The 16720-nt window shown below is 43.0% G+C and overlaps 1 protein-coding gene across 1 annotated transcript; it reads right to left on the reverse strand.

Annotated features, from left to right (window-relative positions):
* Positions 1-6764: 6764 nt before the first annotated feature.
* knop1 (lysine-rich nucleolar protein 1) lies at positions 6765-16565 on the reverse strand. The gene is made up of 5 exons (XM_055650958.1): positions 16429-16565; positions 11438-12632; positions 11130-11213; positions 8536-8628; positions 6765-7423 (listed from the first exon to the last, which is right to left on the reverse strand). Exons 1-5 carry the CDS (start codon positions 16476-16478, stop codon positions 7103-7105), a joined length of 1743 nt encoding a protein of 580 aa, XP_055506933.1. The 5' UTR covers positions 16479-16565; the 3' UTR covers positions 6765-7102.
* Between the last annotated feature and the right edge of the window lie 155 nt (positions 16566-16720).

Below are 16720 nucleotides of genomic sequence, written 5' to 3' on the forward strand. Positions count from 1 at the left end.
ACCCTCACCCCAAACCAAAAATAGATTTATTCAAGTATTTATAATACTGTTTACAATTCTAAATAATTCAAAACATAACCCACCACCATATTACACGTCAAACAAATATTCTTAAATAACTATTTCTCCATCCTTATTAAGGATGCATCCCAGCCTGACACACCTTCTGCTGACATCTCTGTCCACAGACTGGTACTTTGTCCTCCTTGTATCACACTTACCCAGAGCTCTTCTCCTTTCAGCTTGTCCTTAATAATGACCTGGTTGTCCAAGCCTCTGGGCATCCAGGCTGATACCTCCTCTTGTTCGGTGTCTGTGTTTTTCAGACTACATGTGACTTGGGATGTTTGTCTTTGTTAGTGCTACACAAATGTGAGCTGACACAGGAGCAAAGGCAGAGGAGGGGCTGTCACTCCATGTCACATCAAGGCCAGCTAGTTTTAACACAATGTGCACACACACTGTACACACACACACACACAATGTGTACACACACACACACACACACACACACACACAATGTACACACACACACACGGTTCTTTTTGAAGTGTCACAAATTATCTGTGGATCTAGAATCACTGAACTAAATAATGGATACAAGCAGCTCGAACTATAGCTGGTCAGTGAGGCCTGGAATCTTATGTCATCGACCCCCACGACTCCATCTCCCACCTAACCCATTCTCTTTCCCGGTCTATATCACATGTGAACCTTGCGTGGTCCCACCATGGTTTACACCCAACCAACGTTGTGTTATCAACAGGTGGAGGGGAAACTTTGTGATGTCCCTTCCCTCAGTCATTAGTGTAGATCATAAACAGCTGAGAACTGACCCCACACAACCTCATTAGTTACTAGTTACCAGACAGTTTCTTGCCTTTCCCTGCCTCCTTTCCCGAACACCAACAATGCATTTACTTTGCAGCCTGAGAGGATCCTTTCAAAATCTAGCAGACGGAAGATTAAAATTGACGAGCCACTCATGAGGAAGCTGTATTAAATGTGTATCTAGGTCACTGGGTCCAAGGGATTAGTCAGTGTCGAATCCCATTAATTTCTCTGGTATTATTTCTTTATTGATACTAATTTTAATTTGCTCAGCCTCATCTCTTGAGATCTTTTATGTTCTGAAGCTGTGTCCAACTTTACAAGTTTGCGGTGGCACAATTGCTGTAGCAGGTCCCCACTCAATCTCTGAAGTTATGAGTAAGCGTGAACAGGATTGTGGTCTATGATGTCCACAACTGCATTGAAACCAACCGGTGGTGTTCTAGCTACAGCATTTGCCTGGTCTACCATTAGAAATGTCAGTGAAAAATAATTATTATATATTAAATGATGCAAAATCCAAAGCAGCAGGTGTGCGGGAATTCTTCAACATCAGATGTACAATTACAAGCCACTGAGTTGGGTGAAGGAAATCACTTTGATAGTCAGATGCGTGACGTCAAATGTAGATTTTGTGGTATGGGTAATGTGTCTTATGGACATTACAGGCATTTACTGTTTGGCTTTTAAATGTTCCTGAACTTGAAATCATGAGCTATCGTTCTGAGTAGTTGTTGCCCATGTAATGTAGGTATTCTGGCACAACTGCAACAATGATCACACAACAGTACAGCACAGGAACAGGCCCTTCGGCCCACAATGCCCGTGCCGTACACTAATCTCCTTATCTGCATGTGATCCATATCTCTTCATTCCCTGTCGATGAGTCTATTTAAAACCCTCTCCAACACCAAGATTGTGTGCTTCCATTACCCCTGCATCATATTCCAGGCACTCACCACCATCTATGTAAAAACAAACGCCCCGTACATCTTTAAACATTGCTCCTCTCATCTTAATGCTTTACCCTCTAATCTTTGACATTTCCACCCTGGGGGAAAGGTAAACTACCCTCTCTATGGGTCTGAGTCCAAACTCTGGGTGCCATCCATGCACCTTAAGCTTCCGGCTCAGCCCACCATGACCATCAATGGGTGCTTCATTTATAAATCACCAATTATAAAGCACCCAGTTATAAATTAGCACCAACTTTATAAATTGGGGCTAATTTATAAAGCAATAAATTTGTACTTAACACATTTGCACGAATATTGTTATCTGAAGAAGGGCCTCAATCCTAAACGCCACCCATTCCTTCTCTCCAGAGATGCTGCGTGAGTTACTCCAGCATGTTGTCGATATATTCAGGTCTTTGTCAACACACTGGTCTCACTCTTTGTCTGTTCTCTGGTATTTTGTCATATTTAATTTCCTCTCTCATACCTTTGATGAAATGCCACTTGTAAAGGCGTACCAGGCCAAAGGGAAACTGGATCACTGATCTTTTCTCATTTTAAAATTCCTATAATCCTACTTAGTCAGTGTGGATTTTATAAAAATATATGCACTTTGCTTTGTAAATCAATTGTGATGTTTCCTACCTAAGGCACACACACAAAGCGAATTAATGATGAATTTATACAAAACAAAATGAGGTCAAGTTACCCGGTGAATGGTCTGAAGGCTCTATTATTAAATCGCTGTTAAAGACAAGAACATAGATTCATCAGAATGCCAGGAAAGTATTGTATGAGTTGAGATGGTGAAGTGATTTCAATCGGAGAACAGATGGCCAAACGTAATAAGAATTCCTAAAATCATTAGGGGATGTGAAAGAATGAATGTGGAAAATCTGTTGCAAGTTCCTCCATCTACTGCTGGAGGAACTTGGTGGATCAGTCAGTGTCTGTGGAGGGAAACAGACAGAGACCCTTCATCTGGACTAAGAGTAAAGGGGAGATGGTCAGGAAAGGTCAAGGAGGGAGGGCTTGTGCAAAAGCTAGCAAGCAATAAACACACCCCCCCTCACCCACCCCTGGTCACCTCTTGCCTTGCTTCCCCCCCCCTCCCCACACCTCTTTATTACTGCTATCCACCCTCTGTCCAGGGGAAGGGTCCCATCCTGAAAACACTGCTTGTCCATTTTCTCCACAGATGCTGCCAGACCGGCCAAGTTCCTCCAGCACTTTGGGGTATTTTTGCTCCAGATTCCAGCATCTAGTCTCTTGTGGCTCCACTAGTTCGTGTGAGTGTTGCAGGGTCATAGGTTTAGATTGATGAGAAAGCACTTTGCACAGATTATTGGAGCATCTCTGTAGACAGAGATGAATCTGTGAAAGAATTGCTGGAGGAGGTTATATGTCGAGCAACTGGGCAACAGCCAAGAATGTCCGTTGGAAATATTCCAGCAAGCAGCTTTGTTAGTCTGGCATCCGCCAGTCTCAAGCATCTGTGAGGTGGGTGGGGAGATGATGCCTGGTTTGAACTATGTTCCTTCAGTTGGGAACAGGGAACTGTGAGTGCGGCTTCATCTGAAGTCAGAGAAGCTGAACAAAGAAACAGCCAAGTATATTTGCAGTTTGACAAATTAAAAGTTAGACCCAACTTTTCTTTAACTTCATATACAAAACATATCACACTGGATGCAATCCAACCCGTCTGAAGTTAATAGTGAAAAACATGAAATGTAACAAGTCTTCAACATGAATCTGGAAGGAAATTCACAGATATATATATCAACATTACACTGGATTAATCTGCAATGGTTTCATCCGAGTTCTACTCTTTATAAAAGCAGTTACTATATGATGCCAGTTGATAATTGTGAATATAATCTAGAGCTTCTATGTATTTAGGAACTTAATTAGTGAAATGTCTAAATTCTTGAAAGACCTATCTGTTTACTCTTACCATAAGTGACCCTGTCTCCATCCTGCCTGGACTGTTCCAGTGAAACCAGTAACTGACGGAGGTCAGAGGCAAAATTATGGAGCGATCCAAGTATTAACATGTTGCATATTGTACCATCCCCCCCATTTGTAAATGGCATTTCCCCAAAATTAAAAAAAGATAAATAAGATCTGCTTGTAAATATTCATCCAGTTATTTCTGTAATTTTGTTAACTGATGATGGTTCTCAGCTGAGGAATTAGCCCAAGGAACGGGACTCTCACCTCTAATACTTGACATGTTCAAGAATTCACTGCAGATGAAAATGGAACGGCAGCATTTAGAATTGAGTTTAGAAATGCGAGGCAGGAATTGAACATGGTATAAGAATGTACCTCCAATGTTAAATACATAGTGCAGATCTGAGAAAGAGCATGAGTTAATCAGTTCCATTCTTGCCCTTATGATGGGTAACAAACATTTATCTGGTTCAACATTGTGGAGAATAATTTAATGCAACATAATAGATCGATATATTTAACTTTGTAAGATGTTGCAAGGGCAAATTAAAATATATATTATTAACAGAGTCCTCAATTATGGTTTGGCAGCAGCTGAATTGGAAGTAAAATGTGTAATTTTAAGCCTAGAATCCACAACTTGTAGATGTATCCGTGCAGTCCATTAGATCACAATTGAGACACAATAAACCAGTAGTAATTCAGACGAAGGAAAACAAGTCAGGAGGCCTCACGATGCAATAAACGGCAGTGTCAGAAAGAAGCGAATGTCAAAGATCGAGGAGAAACAGGTCAGTCAGCATTGGAGAGAATGACTTTGACAGTCACATAACCTGGGTTGAAAGTGTTTAGAGAGTTATGGACTTGGGCAAAATTACTCGAATGTCTAAACTAGAGCAAGACAAACTGCTGCTCAGGAAGTGGGCTTGTAAACAAGAGAAGAACCAACTTGGACATGTCAGCCTAGATGTTTGAACTGAACTGAAGTAGCAGACTAAATCCTGGGTAATTTTAACGATTTCTCCGTTAACCAGCAGTCGAGGTCATTTTCCGGCGGCTGAAAACTTTTCAACAAGTACCTCGGTGGATCCAATCACCCCCCCCCCCCCCCCCCCCCCGGACACAAAATTTTATTTGAAGATTGCCGCTCTACACAGGGAATGCTAAAGCATTTCGTTGTCTCTGTAGCACTGACAATGCAATTAAAATTGAATCTGAATCTGACTCTAGTCATAGAGTGTCATTTCCTGAAACCTTTTCACAAGTGGATCTTTTACCCAACCCATCATTAGAATCAAAACCAAAATGTATTTGAAAATTGTTGTGATGCCCAGGATGTTCTAGAGCGACGTCTAACTAAAATTATATAAAAATTAAATGTTCTGATTGGTGCTGTATGCTGTAGAAATGACATCACAACTTGAAGTCAAATGGAATATTAAAAGTGAAGAGGATAGCGGACAACATAAAAACCAGGATTGATTGCTGGAGTCTGCACTGTCATTCAGAGATCATCCTTGTCCTCATCACTACACCCCCCCCCCCCCTCTCTCTCTCTCTCACATCCCTTACACCCGGGTAATCCCATCATCTGTCAGCGTCTTTTCAAATGCTTAGCACCAGTAATAAACCAAGATAGGACCAGGTGCCAAAATATGGAGTGTGTGGTGGGTTTCAAAGGCAGGTTTTACTAAGTCTATAAATCAGATGGTGTTGCGATTACAACAGTGTCTATTTGTACAAACTGGAGGAGAATGTCTAGAGAAGGGAAGCCACTGACTGATGGCGTCAGGTCCAGGATTCATTTCCCAGTCAAACATCGTACACCTGCTACAGAGGGGCAAATGTACACCATGCTGAACCTCCAAATGAGACGGAGACGCAAGGAACTGCAGATGCCAGAACCTTGAGCAAAAGACAAAGTGCTGGAGGAACTCAGCAGGACAGGCAGCATCAGTGGAGGGAGTAGACAGACAACACTTCAGGTCAGGACCCTGCTTTCCAGTGAGGGTGCTTGTACCTTAGAGACGGGCTTGAAGCTGGCAGATTTAAGCACCTCCTGCCTTTGTCTTCCTGAAAGGTTGCGATGAAGATGTGTAGGTAATGTTGAAGACTGCATTATGTGGGTGAGAAACACAAGTCACAGATTGTTCTGGATGCTGGCAAACTGTCTCTGTGTTGTTGTAATCAGAATCACATTCGTGAGAAGGATGTAACATTTTGGAGGTTGCGATCATTTGCTGAAAGACACTGAATGTCTGACTTGTCCATGAAAGTAGAATATTCATGATTGGGTTTAACTTCAAGCCACCCCCGGCCAAGTGTTGTCCAGGTCTTGTACCCTGAACGCCAACACCTTCACCACCCCTCACACCATCCACTCGTTACCTCCCAGCCCATCACTGTCCCTGGATCATTACATCTCCTCAGCTGCTGTACCCACCTATCGCTTGCCCCATCTCTCCCCCACCTCTATACTGTCTGTTTCCGTGCAGATGAAAAGTCCCAATCTGAAACCAACTGTTGATTTCCCACCTAAGGATGCTGCCTGACCTGCTGAGTTGCTCCACACTGCTTTCTTTACATGTCAGAGCTGGAAACATATTGCGGGGACTACATTTAATAAAGACACTCGGACAGGAATTCTGAAGCCCAGCCTTCAGAAGTGTTGTCCACAGCACACGTATGCAGTCGGTGTGTGATTCAGTCTCCCTTTGTGCACACAATTCAACGCTGCCAGTTGTATTCAACAGCCATTTATTACCAGGCAGGTGAATGAAACAAGCCTCAATCTTTCACAGATACTTGTTTGAACAATTGATCAAAAAAGAAAGACTAGATTGGGAAATAAAATAATTCAAATGATTTATGTAAAGAGCTGACATTTTGCTGTTCAAAGAGCTTCCGTCATCCAAAGTATTTATCCTTTACAAAAAATGATTGAATTCCATTACTAATAGTCCCTTTTCATTGTATTGAATGACCAGCATTGACAAATAAATCATACACTGAACTCCACCACACGGTTTTTAAACTTTGTCGTTTATTGGCCAGATAAAAAAAAATTCACGAGGAGAGAATGAAGTAACTACTTCTAGCTACAAATTGCAAGCAAGCTCTGCCAAGCTGGATTCAGTCACCTCAGGACAGTTCCAATCTACGATCAAGGCGAACTCCAATACCTAACGGAAGTGGCTGGGATCCAGCTGTACCATAGACCATTAGTACTACAACATAACAGCTTTGTGTTAGATGAAGCAAAGAGCTGAACTCACTGTGATATCATCATGTAACTCCACATTGGACAGCATCAAATGCTTCAGTTTGTCACGTCTTGAAACTAACCTGCATTGAAATCGTTTTTAGTCATTGTCAAACTTCATTGATTTTGAGGCTTGTTTATCTATAAAAAACCCTCCTGTTGGTGCCCGAGGTGAAGGGGATTGGAAGCCCAGGCCAATGCCTCGATTCTGACGAAGGTTCAATGCTTTATCAAACTCCTTTTGCAGAATATTGTTAAATTTGTGTTCTTCTTGCTTGTTGAGTGCCATGTTTGGCTTTCCAGAAGCATGTCCACTTGATTGGGGTTGATTTGATGATTTCAATCCACCCATAAGTCTTAAGAATTTATTTTTCTGATCCACACTGCCAAACGTGGCCGAGTCCCACTGCGTTCCCGTGGACTACAGGTGGACAACAAGGTTTCAAGCGTTACAAGCCTCCAACTTGCCAAATACATCATCTATCACAGTAGGCTTCTTGTATTGAAGAGTCATACAGCATAGAAACTATGCTCCATCTCTATGCTGAACAAAAATGCCTCATCTAAACTAGTCCCACTGTTTATACGGATGTAACCACTCTCTCTGTAAAGCACCAAACATTTTAACCATTAATAAACTCCACTGGTGTACGGCCCACATGCCCCTGGTGTCTCCTCACTGTTCCGTTATCAGGGCAGAACCGCCTGGCCCTTCTCCCCCTCGATCTCCAATGCAAGCAGCCCGATTCCCCAAACATCCAGACCTGCTTGGTGGCTGTCCAACACCTGCAGTATTGGGCTGCTTGCAAGAGTGGTTCAAACCTGAGACTAGTACGGGCTCCTGTTGCAGCCGTTAGGTTTTACGGGGAAACTTGAATTATATACCTAAAGCCTTAAACTGCAGCTGAGGAACCCAAGTGGAATCTGAAGGTTTCTCCATGATAACCTTTAGTTTTCTTTAGAGATACAGCGCGGAAACAGGCCCATCGGCCCATCAGGTCCACACCGACCAGCAATCCCCGCACATTAACACTATACTACACACACTAAGGACAATTTTTACATTTACACCAAGCCAATTAACCTACAAACCAAGATTCGAGATAGATTTAATTGTCACATGTGCCAGATGGCACAGTGAAATGAATTCCCATACAGCCATACAATAAAAATAAACAGGACTCAACACACTATAGAATTTAACACAAAACATCCCCACACAGCAGAATCAGTTTCCCACTGTGTGGGAAGGCACCAAAGTAAGTCTTGTACGTCTTTGGAGTGTGGGAGGAAACGGAAGATCTCGGAGAAAACCCACGCAGGTCACGGGGAGAACGTACAATCTCCGTACAGACAGCACCCGTAATCGGGATTGAACCCGGGTCTCCGGCGCTGCATTCGCTGTAAGGCAGCAACTCTACCGCTGCGCCACCGTGACCGCCCTGAAGTTGGATTTGACCGCTAGTTAACTAACTTCTTGCAATGATCGGCACGCTGATGGTTTGTCTTTTGCCACCAAATAATCCCACTCACCATGGGCCTGATGGGAGGACAGGCTCTTGCTTCTGGAGTGTCTGTTTTACGAGATTCTCGATCAACTTCCTCTTGTAGAGCCTGCCGTCTAGCCTGAAATAAAATGCAAACGTTCATGGATTTTTCCATTCAATACTCGTAATTTATATAATAAAAAAATATAAGTAAACATGATTATAGAAATGGTGAGAAGAGATTGATACATTGTTAGAGATACCAGACTGCAGATGCTGCAGTCTTCAGCAAAGAAAGTAATGCAGGAACTCAGTCTGAAGATTACTGACACGAAACATCCTCTCTCCATTCCCTACATGGATGCTACCTGACCTCAGAGTTCCTCCAGCACTTGTTTTTTTTTGCTCTGTATTACAATGTAACCTTTTCTTTCAATTAACCGTGTGGTAGAATGCAAGCATCAGGGGTTTGACATCTCTCATCTCACGGGTTTTACTGGAAATCCATGACCTATAAACAGATGTAGTAACATTACCACAAAGGGAAAGGACTCAGTGGGGGGGGGGGGGGGGGGGGGTTAAGGAGGGGGTGAGAGGGGGGTGAGGGGGGGGGGGAGGGGGGGGGGTGAGGGAGATGGTGAGGGGTGGAGGGGGAGAGGGAGGGGGGAGGGGGGGCTAGGGAATGGGGGGAGAGAGATGGTGAGGGGGAGAGGGAGGGGGTGAGGGAGGGGGAGGGTAGAATTCTCTCCTGGGTGGCATTTTGTAAATGCATCAGCAGCGAATGGGCTTCAGATGTAAGTCTCTGGGATCTGTTTTAGAAACGGGAGCTAGCGCTTACATCCTGCATTTAGTGTCTGTGACACATTCCAATCACACTATTTCATATGGAACGCACACAGGAAAAGATTGACCAGAGAATGTATTAGTTGTGGTGTGGTGACACATCCATGAAACTAACTCTTGGCTCTGCCCTGTCAGTAGCTACATATCTTCCTGGTCGCTCAGGCTCCCCATTGCGGCTCACTCACTTACATTCACTTCAACTATCCAAAAACAACAAATGAAGAATGGAGCCCTAAAACACTGCAGATGCTGGAAACCAGAGCTAAACACACAGTGCTGGAGGGATTCTGTGGGTCAGGCAGCGTCATATTGTGGTGCTAAATAAAATGTGGCTAAAACAAGAGTCAGACACGATAAGCAGTAAATGTTGAGGTAATTTAACTGGATTACTGCTCTGTGCCTGCAAGATGTTAGATTTCTGGCCATCAATGCAGAGTTTAAATTAACGATTTACGATTGGAGAGGAGAGTGGATATGAGCAAGGAGTAACATTCAAACTTGATTATGTTCCGCGCCAATCTATGAAATGACATTCCATTCTTCTGCCGTGCATCGTTCTCCACACCTATGCCGTTGTACATTTTGCCAGTGTTTAGTTGTAGACTGACTGAAGAGGACAATAAACTTGGTGATTTGCAAATTCATAGAGAGCCACTCTTTGTAAAGCTTCAACGGTTGCAAGGTGGTAGCAGTTTGCCCAACACACTGTCACAGATTCAAGTCCTAATCCAGGTCAATACTTCCGTACAATCAAGTGAATCAAAAAGACACAGAGGCATTGTTAAAAGTTATGAAAAGTTCTGCTTTCTCAACAACTTTTATCCATCAAACAAACAGATATCGTGGTAGTTACCTCAGTTACTTTTTGAAGAGTGTACATAAACTGGTTCCTCTATTTATAAACAAAATTACGCTGAAAAAAACTCCCTTAAAGTCCCTGTCCCACGGTACGAGTTCATTCCAAGAGCTCTCCCGAGTTTAAAAAAAATCTAACTCGTGGTAAGCACAGAGAATGAACGTAGCGGGTACGTCGGAGCTCGGGGACGTCTCTTAGCGGCAGGTAAGCACGGGAAAACTCGTGAAGATTTTTCAACATGTTGAAAATGTCCACGAGAGCCCCGAGTACCGACGAGCGGCCATTACCGTAAATCTCCGAGTTCGAATCAGGGCAAACTCGGGAGAGCTCTTGGAATGAACTCATACCGTAGGACAGGGCTTTTACGAATATGCAAGACATTTTACAAATGCAATTTCCTTTTCATTTTACCACCAAGACTAGTGCTTCTGCTACAAGTGACTGAAGATCTGAAGAAGGGTCTCGACCCGAAACGTCACCCATTCCTTCTCTCCAGAAATACTGCTGTCCTGCTGAGTTACTCCAGCATTTTATGTCTAACATTTTATCTAATTCAGAGTTCTGACAAAATGTCATCAAGCTAAACATGAACTCTATTGCTGGCTCCACACTTGCTGCCTGACTGACATGTTGGGTATTCCCTTTGTTCAAATCCAGACACTATAATTTGACTATCACACTTCACGCTGCTCTGACAGAAATGCTTAATCAGAAATCCGTCTTGTCTGCAAACATTTTCTCTTGTTAAAACGGTGTAAATACTCCTCGTTTCACCATCCATTGTTGGGGGTGACCCACCCGGCAGTGGGGTGGGAATGAATGAATGAATGAATGCTCGCCAACTACTGCTGTTGTCTGTGTAGCTCACTTATGTAGTCTGTCCTCAATTGTGGCTAGTGCCTGTCTCTTACAATGAACACATGTTCAATGCATGTCTGTACCTTGTCTATTGTTACTTCAAACACATTTCCTTTTTTTTCAGATACAAACTGCAAATCATCATTGTCGCACTGCTCTGTTTTTACCTGAAATAACAAAATTCGGTAACATTTCACTTTATCACACATCTGAACACAAAAAGACAAATAGAAGTTTTATGTTAAAAAACAAATTACTGTTCGGCTGCTTTGAGACAGAAATGCTGCTTGAAGAGGTCACGGCTATAATCAGGGTTCAGCAACAAAAGGTAGCAGAGCTAATTCCTTTAAAATGCTTTAGTTTAAATAACTGGAAAATTATTTGGCTTTACTTGAAAAACTGGGGTCTCAGACGAGGGTTCCTTCCTTTTCCTTTTCTTTTCCTTTTTCTTTTTCTTTTCCACACTTTCTTCAGGAACGTGCAATGGCGTTGCCGGCTTTTCCTTGTTTACAGTCACCTTAGACGGGGAATTCTGGAATTTACAAACATTACTCGTTGTATCAACTTCAATTCTCTCTGTGTCCAATTTCCCCGTCTCTTCCCCTTTAGCACTGGCCGATCTTTTCCTTTTCTTCTTTTTTGTCTTTGTAATGCATTCAGTGGCAAGTTCCCTTTGCCACAATCCTTTGCTCTCATTCTCTGCTGCGAGCGCTTCTCCCTGCTTCTCTTCTCTTCCTGACCGCTGCTTTTTGGAATGCAGCTTCTCTCTCTTTTTCTTTTTTGTATATTTTCTGTCAGTTTCACTAATCTGACTCTCCACGATTTCCTCTTTCAGCTTCCAGGCACATGTTTGGGTGAATTGGTCATTCCCGGAGTGAAGTTCGCCAGAGGTTTTGGATTTCTTTCCCTTCTTTGGTGACTTTTCACCTTCATGTGTTTCCATATTCTCTGTATGCGAGCGCTTCTTCTTTTTCTTTGCACTTTTGACCTCAGCAACACACGATACATCTATCATTGTGACTGCAGCACCGTCTGAAGTCTCAGTGCTATCAGCTTGGCCTTCTTCCACACCCACCTGTTTGACACCAGCTTTTCTCATTCTCTTAACATTACATTTGGTTTCAGTCACAACACTGGTTGCTTCATGCTCATGTGTTCTTCTCGTATTCTCCTCACTGATGGTCTGTGAGCTGCAATCATCCTCCTGTTTGCATTTTCTTTTCTTTTTCTTTTTTAAACCGCCACATACACTCTCCCCAGTTTCACTTTGTGGTGGATTATCTTCCTTTGTCACTTGTTCCTCAATCTTGGATCTTTGATTCTCTTCACTAGTGCTTGAGCTTTTAGATTTCCTTTTCTTTTTCTTTACAGTCTGTAGATCCCCGCACACTTCAGGGTGTGACGAAAGTTCAGATTCATTTGGTTCGTTTAAAATAGTTTTCACTTTATGCTTTTTCCTTTTCTTCCCTTCAGATTTGTGTTTCTTGCTCAATTCTGTCTTCTGTCTGTACGAGGCACTTATTTCAATGTGTTTTTCATTCTTTCCTGATTTTGATGGAGTAGCTTCAATGTCAATTTTGAACATCCTAAAAATATAAAAAAATATTAATGCCACAATTAGTTTAGTATTTTATTAACATAATCTGTAAATAAGATGACAGAAGTTAACGTTTAATAATTTGATCACATTCATGTTCCACACAAACCTTGTTTAAGAGATTTTCTACGTTTTCAGGATCACAAATATTTTCAAATTGGTGCTTTAGCAAATTCTGATTCTTTTTTATAAAAAAAACATATGCACACAGGACAATTTTATCAGAAAATGTCTGACTTTGTCATTAATTATTTTAGAAAACTATGGAGTAGGCATTATATAGTTTACATTGATTTAATGAAGTCACCAGGATGTCAAAATTCCTGCATCTTGGTGCTTAGAGCACATTTTATTAAATGCTGCCCTGTACAGTTTTTCAAGGAAGCAAACAATATTGATTGATGTCTGTCTGTAAATCATCTTTAATGTATACGTGGCATAAAATTGTGATGCAATATGCATAAATAGCTGAATTAAATGGACCATTGGAGTAAACTCACACCAAGAAAAGTTGCAAATGTTCGGACGGCTGAGAAAACTACAAACAAACGTAGATAGAGCCATAAACCAGGGGCTCCCAACCTGTTCCCCTTCACCCTCCCAACCTGTTCCCCTTCACCCTCCCAACCTGTTCCCCTTCACCCTCCCAACCTGTTCCCCTTCACCCTCCCAACCTGTTTCATCCCGTTTACCCCCGGCAACTTTAATAGCACATAACAATATTATTTCACTTATTTATGAACAACTAATGATGAACAGATACCAGAACCAAACAGTCAGTCAATGAGAAAAAATGTACAAATACAGAATCAACAAATTTACACCCCGGTGCTAAATTTACCCCAGGTTGGGAACCCTTGCCATAAAAGAACAAGAAAAAGTAAATTCTTCAAAGAATTATAATCACCGGCAGGTCCCAATTCACGGAACGTATGCAGTTCTGGTCATATTAAAGTGCTGGAGTATTGGCAGAATGGGCCCTCATTTACATGAACAATCTGGAGTGGTTTTTATTGAACTAGTGCTAGCTGGGAAGTAGCATTCTGCAAACAGAAAACAGGGCTAAGCATTTCTGTTGTGCTGAAATGATTAAACAATAGCTTCCTGAGAAAAGAAAGGCATTTTGATCCTAAACCAAAACTGATTCGGTGGACAAACATTCACTGAAGGATTATTGAGACTTTCAAGAAAGACCGAAAGGTCTGGACAAATCTAAAAGTAAATTGTTACAACAGGCTACTGAAGAATAAATGGCTTTTATGGTTGAATTTAAAAGAGATGAATAGCTGAGAGAATTCCCTAATCGGATTTTGATCTGGCCACTTGCCCCGTTTCCCAATGAGAAAGTTGCAGACAAAAGCAGATGATTATATCCAAAATCTGAAAGATGAGCAAAATCATACACCAGTTTTCTACAAAAAACTCACAAAAATGCAATGAATGTGAAATCTCCCATCCAGCCAACAATTGTTTGACAGTATATTAATAATTGTATTGTTAGTTATTTTCAAAGAATTCTAAGCATGAATGGGAAAGGTGTGATGTTACATTGTGCTCAGTTATGGGCACCATGTTATAGGAAATATATTGTCAAGCTTGAAAGGGTTCAGAAAAGATTTATGAGGATGTTGCCAGGACTAGAGGGTGTGATCTATAGGGAAAGGTTAAGTAGGCTGGGACTCTATTCCTTGGAGCGCAGGAGGATGAGGGGTGATCTTATAGAGGAGTATAAAATCATGAGAGGAATAGAGAGGTAGATGCACAGAGTTTGTTTACCCAGAGTAGGGGAATCGAGGACCAGAGAACATAGGCTCGAGGTGAAGGGGAAAAGATTTAATAGGAATCCGATAGGTAACTTTTACACACGGGGTGGTGGGTGTATGGAACAAGCTGCCGGAGGATGTAGTTGAGGCTGGGACTATCCCATCGTTTAAGAAAAGTTGGTCAGGTACATGGATAGGACAGGTTTTGATGGTTATGGACCAAGCACAAGCAAGTGGGACTAGGGTAGCTTGGACATTGTTGGCCAGTGTGGGTGAGTTGGGCCAAAGGGCCTGTTTCCACACTATATTAATCTATGACTATGACAATTACCACAAAATTAAAGAAAAGCCTACTGTTTATGTCCCTAAAATGAGAACTGTTGCGTTGACTTTGGTTTTGTTGACGTATGCATAACAAATTGGATCAAATCACCACCAAGGCAATTAACCATACAGCCTGAGGTAAGAATGATGCCCAATATGGGAATTTACAATATACATCAATGATTTAGATGAAAGGATTAAAAGTAACATTAGCAAATTTGCAGATGACACAAAGCTGGGTGGCAGTGTGAACTGTGAGGAGGATGCTATGAAAATGCAGGGTGACTTGGACAGGTTGGGTGAGTGGGCAGATGCAGTTTAATGTGGATAAATGTGAGGTTATTCACTTTGGTAGCAAAAAGAGGAAGGCAGATTATTATCTAAATAATGTCAAGTTGGGAAAAGGAGTTGGGGGAGTCCAGAACGAGGGGTCCCGGTTTAAGAATAAGGGGTAGGCCATTTAGGACTGAGATGAGGAAAATCTTTTTCAGCCAGAGAGTTGTGAATCTGTGGAATTCTTTGCCACAGAAGGCAGTGGGTCAATTTACTGGATGTATTCAAAAGAGAATTAGATTTAGCTCTTCGGGCTAAGGGAATCAAGTGATATGGGGAGAAAGTAGGAACGGGGGTACTGATTTTGGATGATCAGCAGCATGAAGGGTCAGCAGCATGAAGTTCTTAGGACTACATCTGTCTGATGACCTGACGTCCACGGCCAACACCACAGCTCTGGTCAAGAGAGCCCAGCAGCGACTTCACCCTCTCCGAAGACTACGGAAAGCAGGCCTCCCCACCACACACCTACGGACTTTTTATAGGGGGACTGTCGAGAGCACACTGACATACGGCATCACTTCCTGGTTCGGGAGCTGCAAGGCGTACGAACAGCACCAACTGGACAGGATAGTGAAGACCGCAAGCAGGATTATTGGTGCTCCACTCCCCTTCCTGCTGGACATATACAGGAAGAGATGTATCAACAGAGCCATCTCCATCATCAAAGACCCTTACCACCCATCGCATGACATTTTCTCCATCCTCCCATCTGGGAAGAGGTACAGGAGCATTAGCTGCAAAACCAGCAGGATGCTCCTCAGCTTCTTCCCACAGGCTATAAGACTGTTAAATGGACTGTGCCCCCTGCCAAATATCGCGCACAAACCCCCACACTGCAGCAGAGCCACTGTTGTGCCGCTGCCGGTCGGAACGGCTGTTGAATGTTTAGTAGAGTGTTAAATTTGTTCATGACATGTATTTTTTATTTCTATTTATTTTTTCATGCACACTGAATGGACACTGGTTGAGCAACGTTTTTTTGTTTCCTCTGGGTATGCGAATACTCGGGAAATGACAATAAAGATATACAATACAATACAATACAATCAGCCATGGTCAATTTGAATGGCGGTGCTGGCTCGAAGGGCCGACTCTTGTACCTATTTCCTATGTTTCTAACTCCAGCCTCCCAGCCTGCCTTGATCCATTGCAGTTTGTCTACTGTAACCACGGGGTCCACAGACACCATCTCCCTGCCATCAACCCATTGCTCGAGCATCATCACCCTTCAGTTGACTTTAACTCTGCCTTCAACACCATCATCCCATCTCCAACCCTCTCTGGTTGGCCCTTGTCCATCCATCTCCCCATCAGAGAGCACGGAGGGAGGGAGGAATGGATGAATGCCTGAAGCAAGGTCACCTGTCCATGTTCCCCACAGATGCTCCAGCACGGACTCCAGGTGTGTCCATCAACCCCCTCACCTGTAGCCCGGCCTTGTCCCGCCTCACAACCCAGGGTGGATCGATGGGCCCGACGTCCCCGTGAATCCCCCGCCTCGACAGTCAGGCCCCAGTCCAGCGGCGGCGACGGCGAGCGGGCCGGGCCGGGCCGGGCACAGGCAGAGACAGAGACAGAGACAGAGACAGGGCGCCGGGGGAGTAACTCAGCGGCTCGGGCAGCGTCTGTGGGTGATGTCGCGGCCTAGCGCGGG

The sequence above is a fragment of the Leucoraja erinacea genome, chromosome 20 (assembly GCF_028641065.1).
Source record: "Leucoraja erinacea ecotype New England chromosome 20, Leri_hhj_1, whole genome shotgun sequence".
Lineage (NCBI taxonomy): Eukaryota > Metazoa > Chordata > Chondrichthyes > Rajiformes > Rajidae > Leucoraja > Leucoraja erinaceus.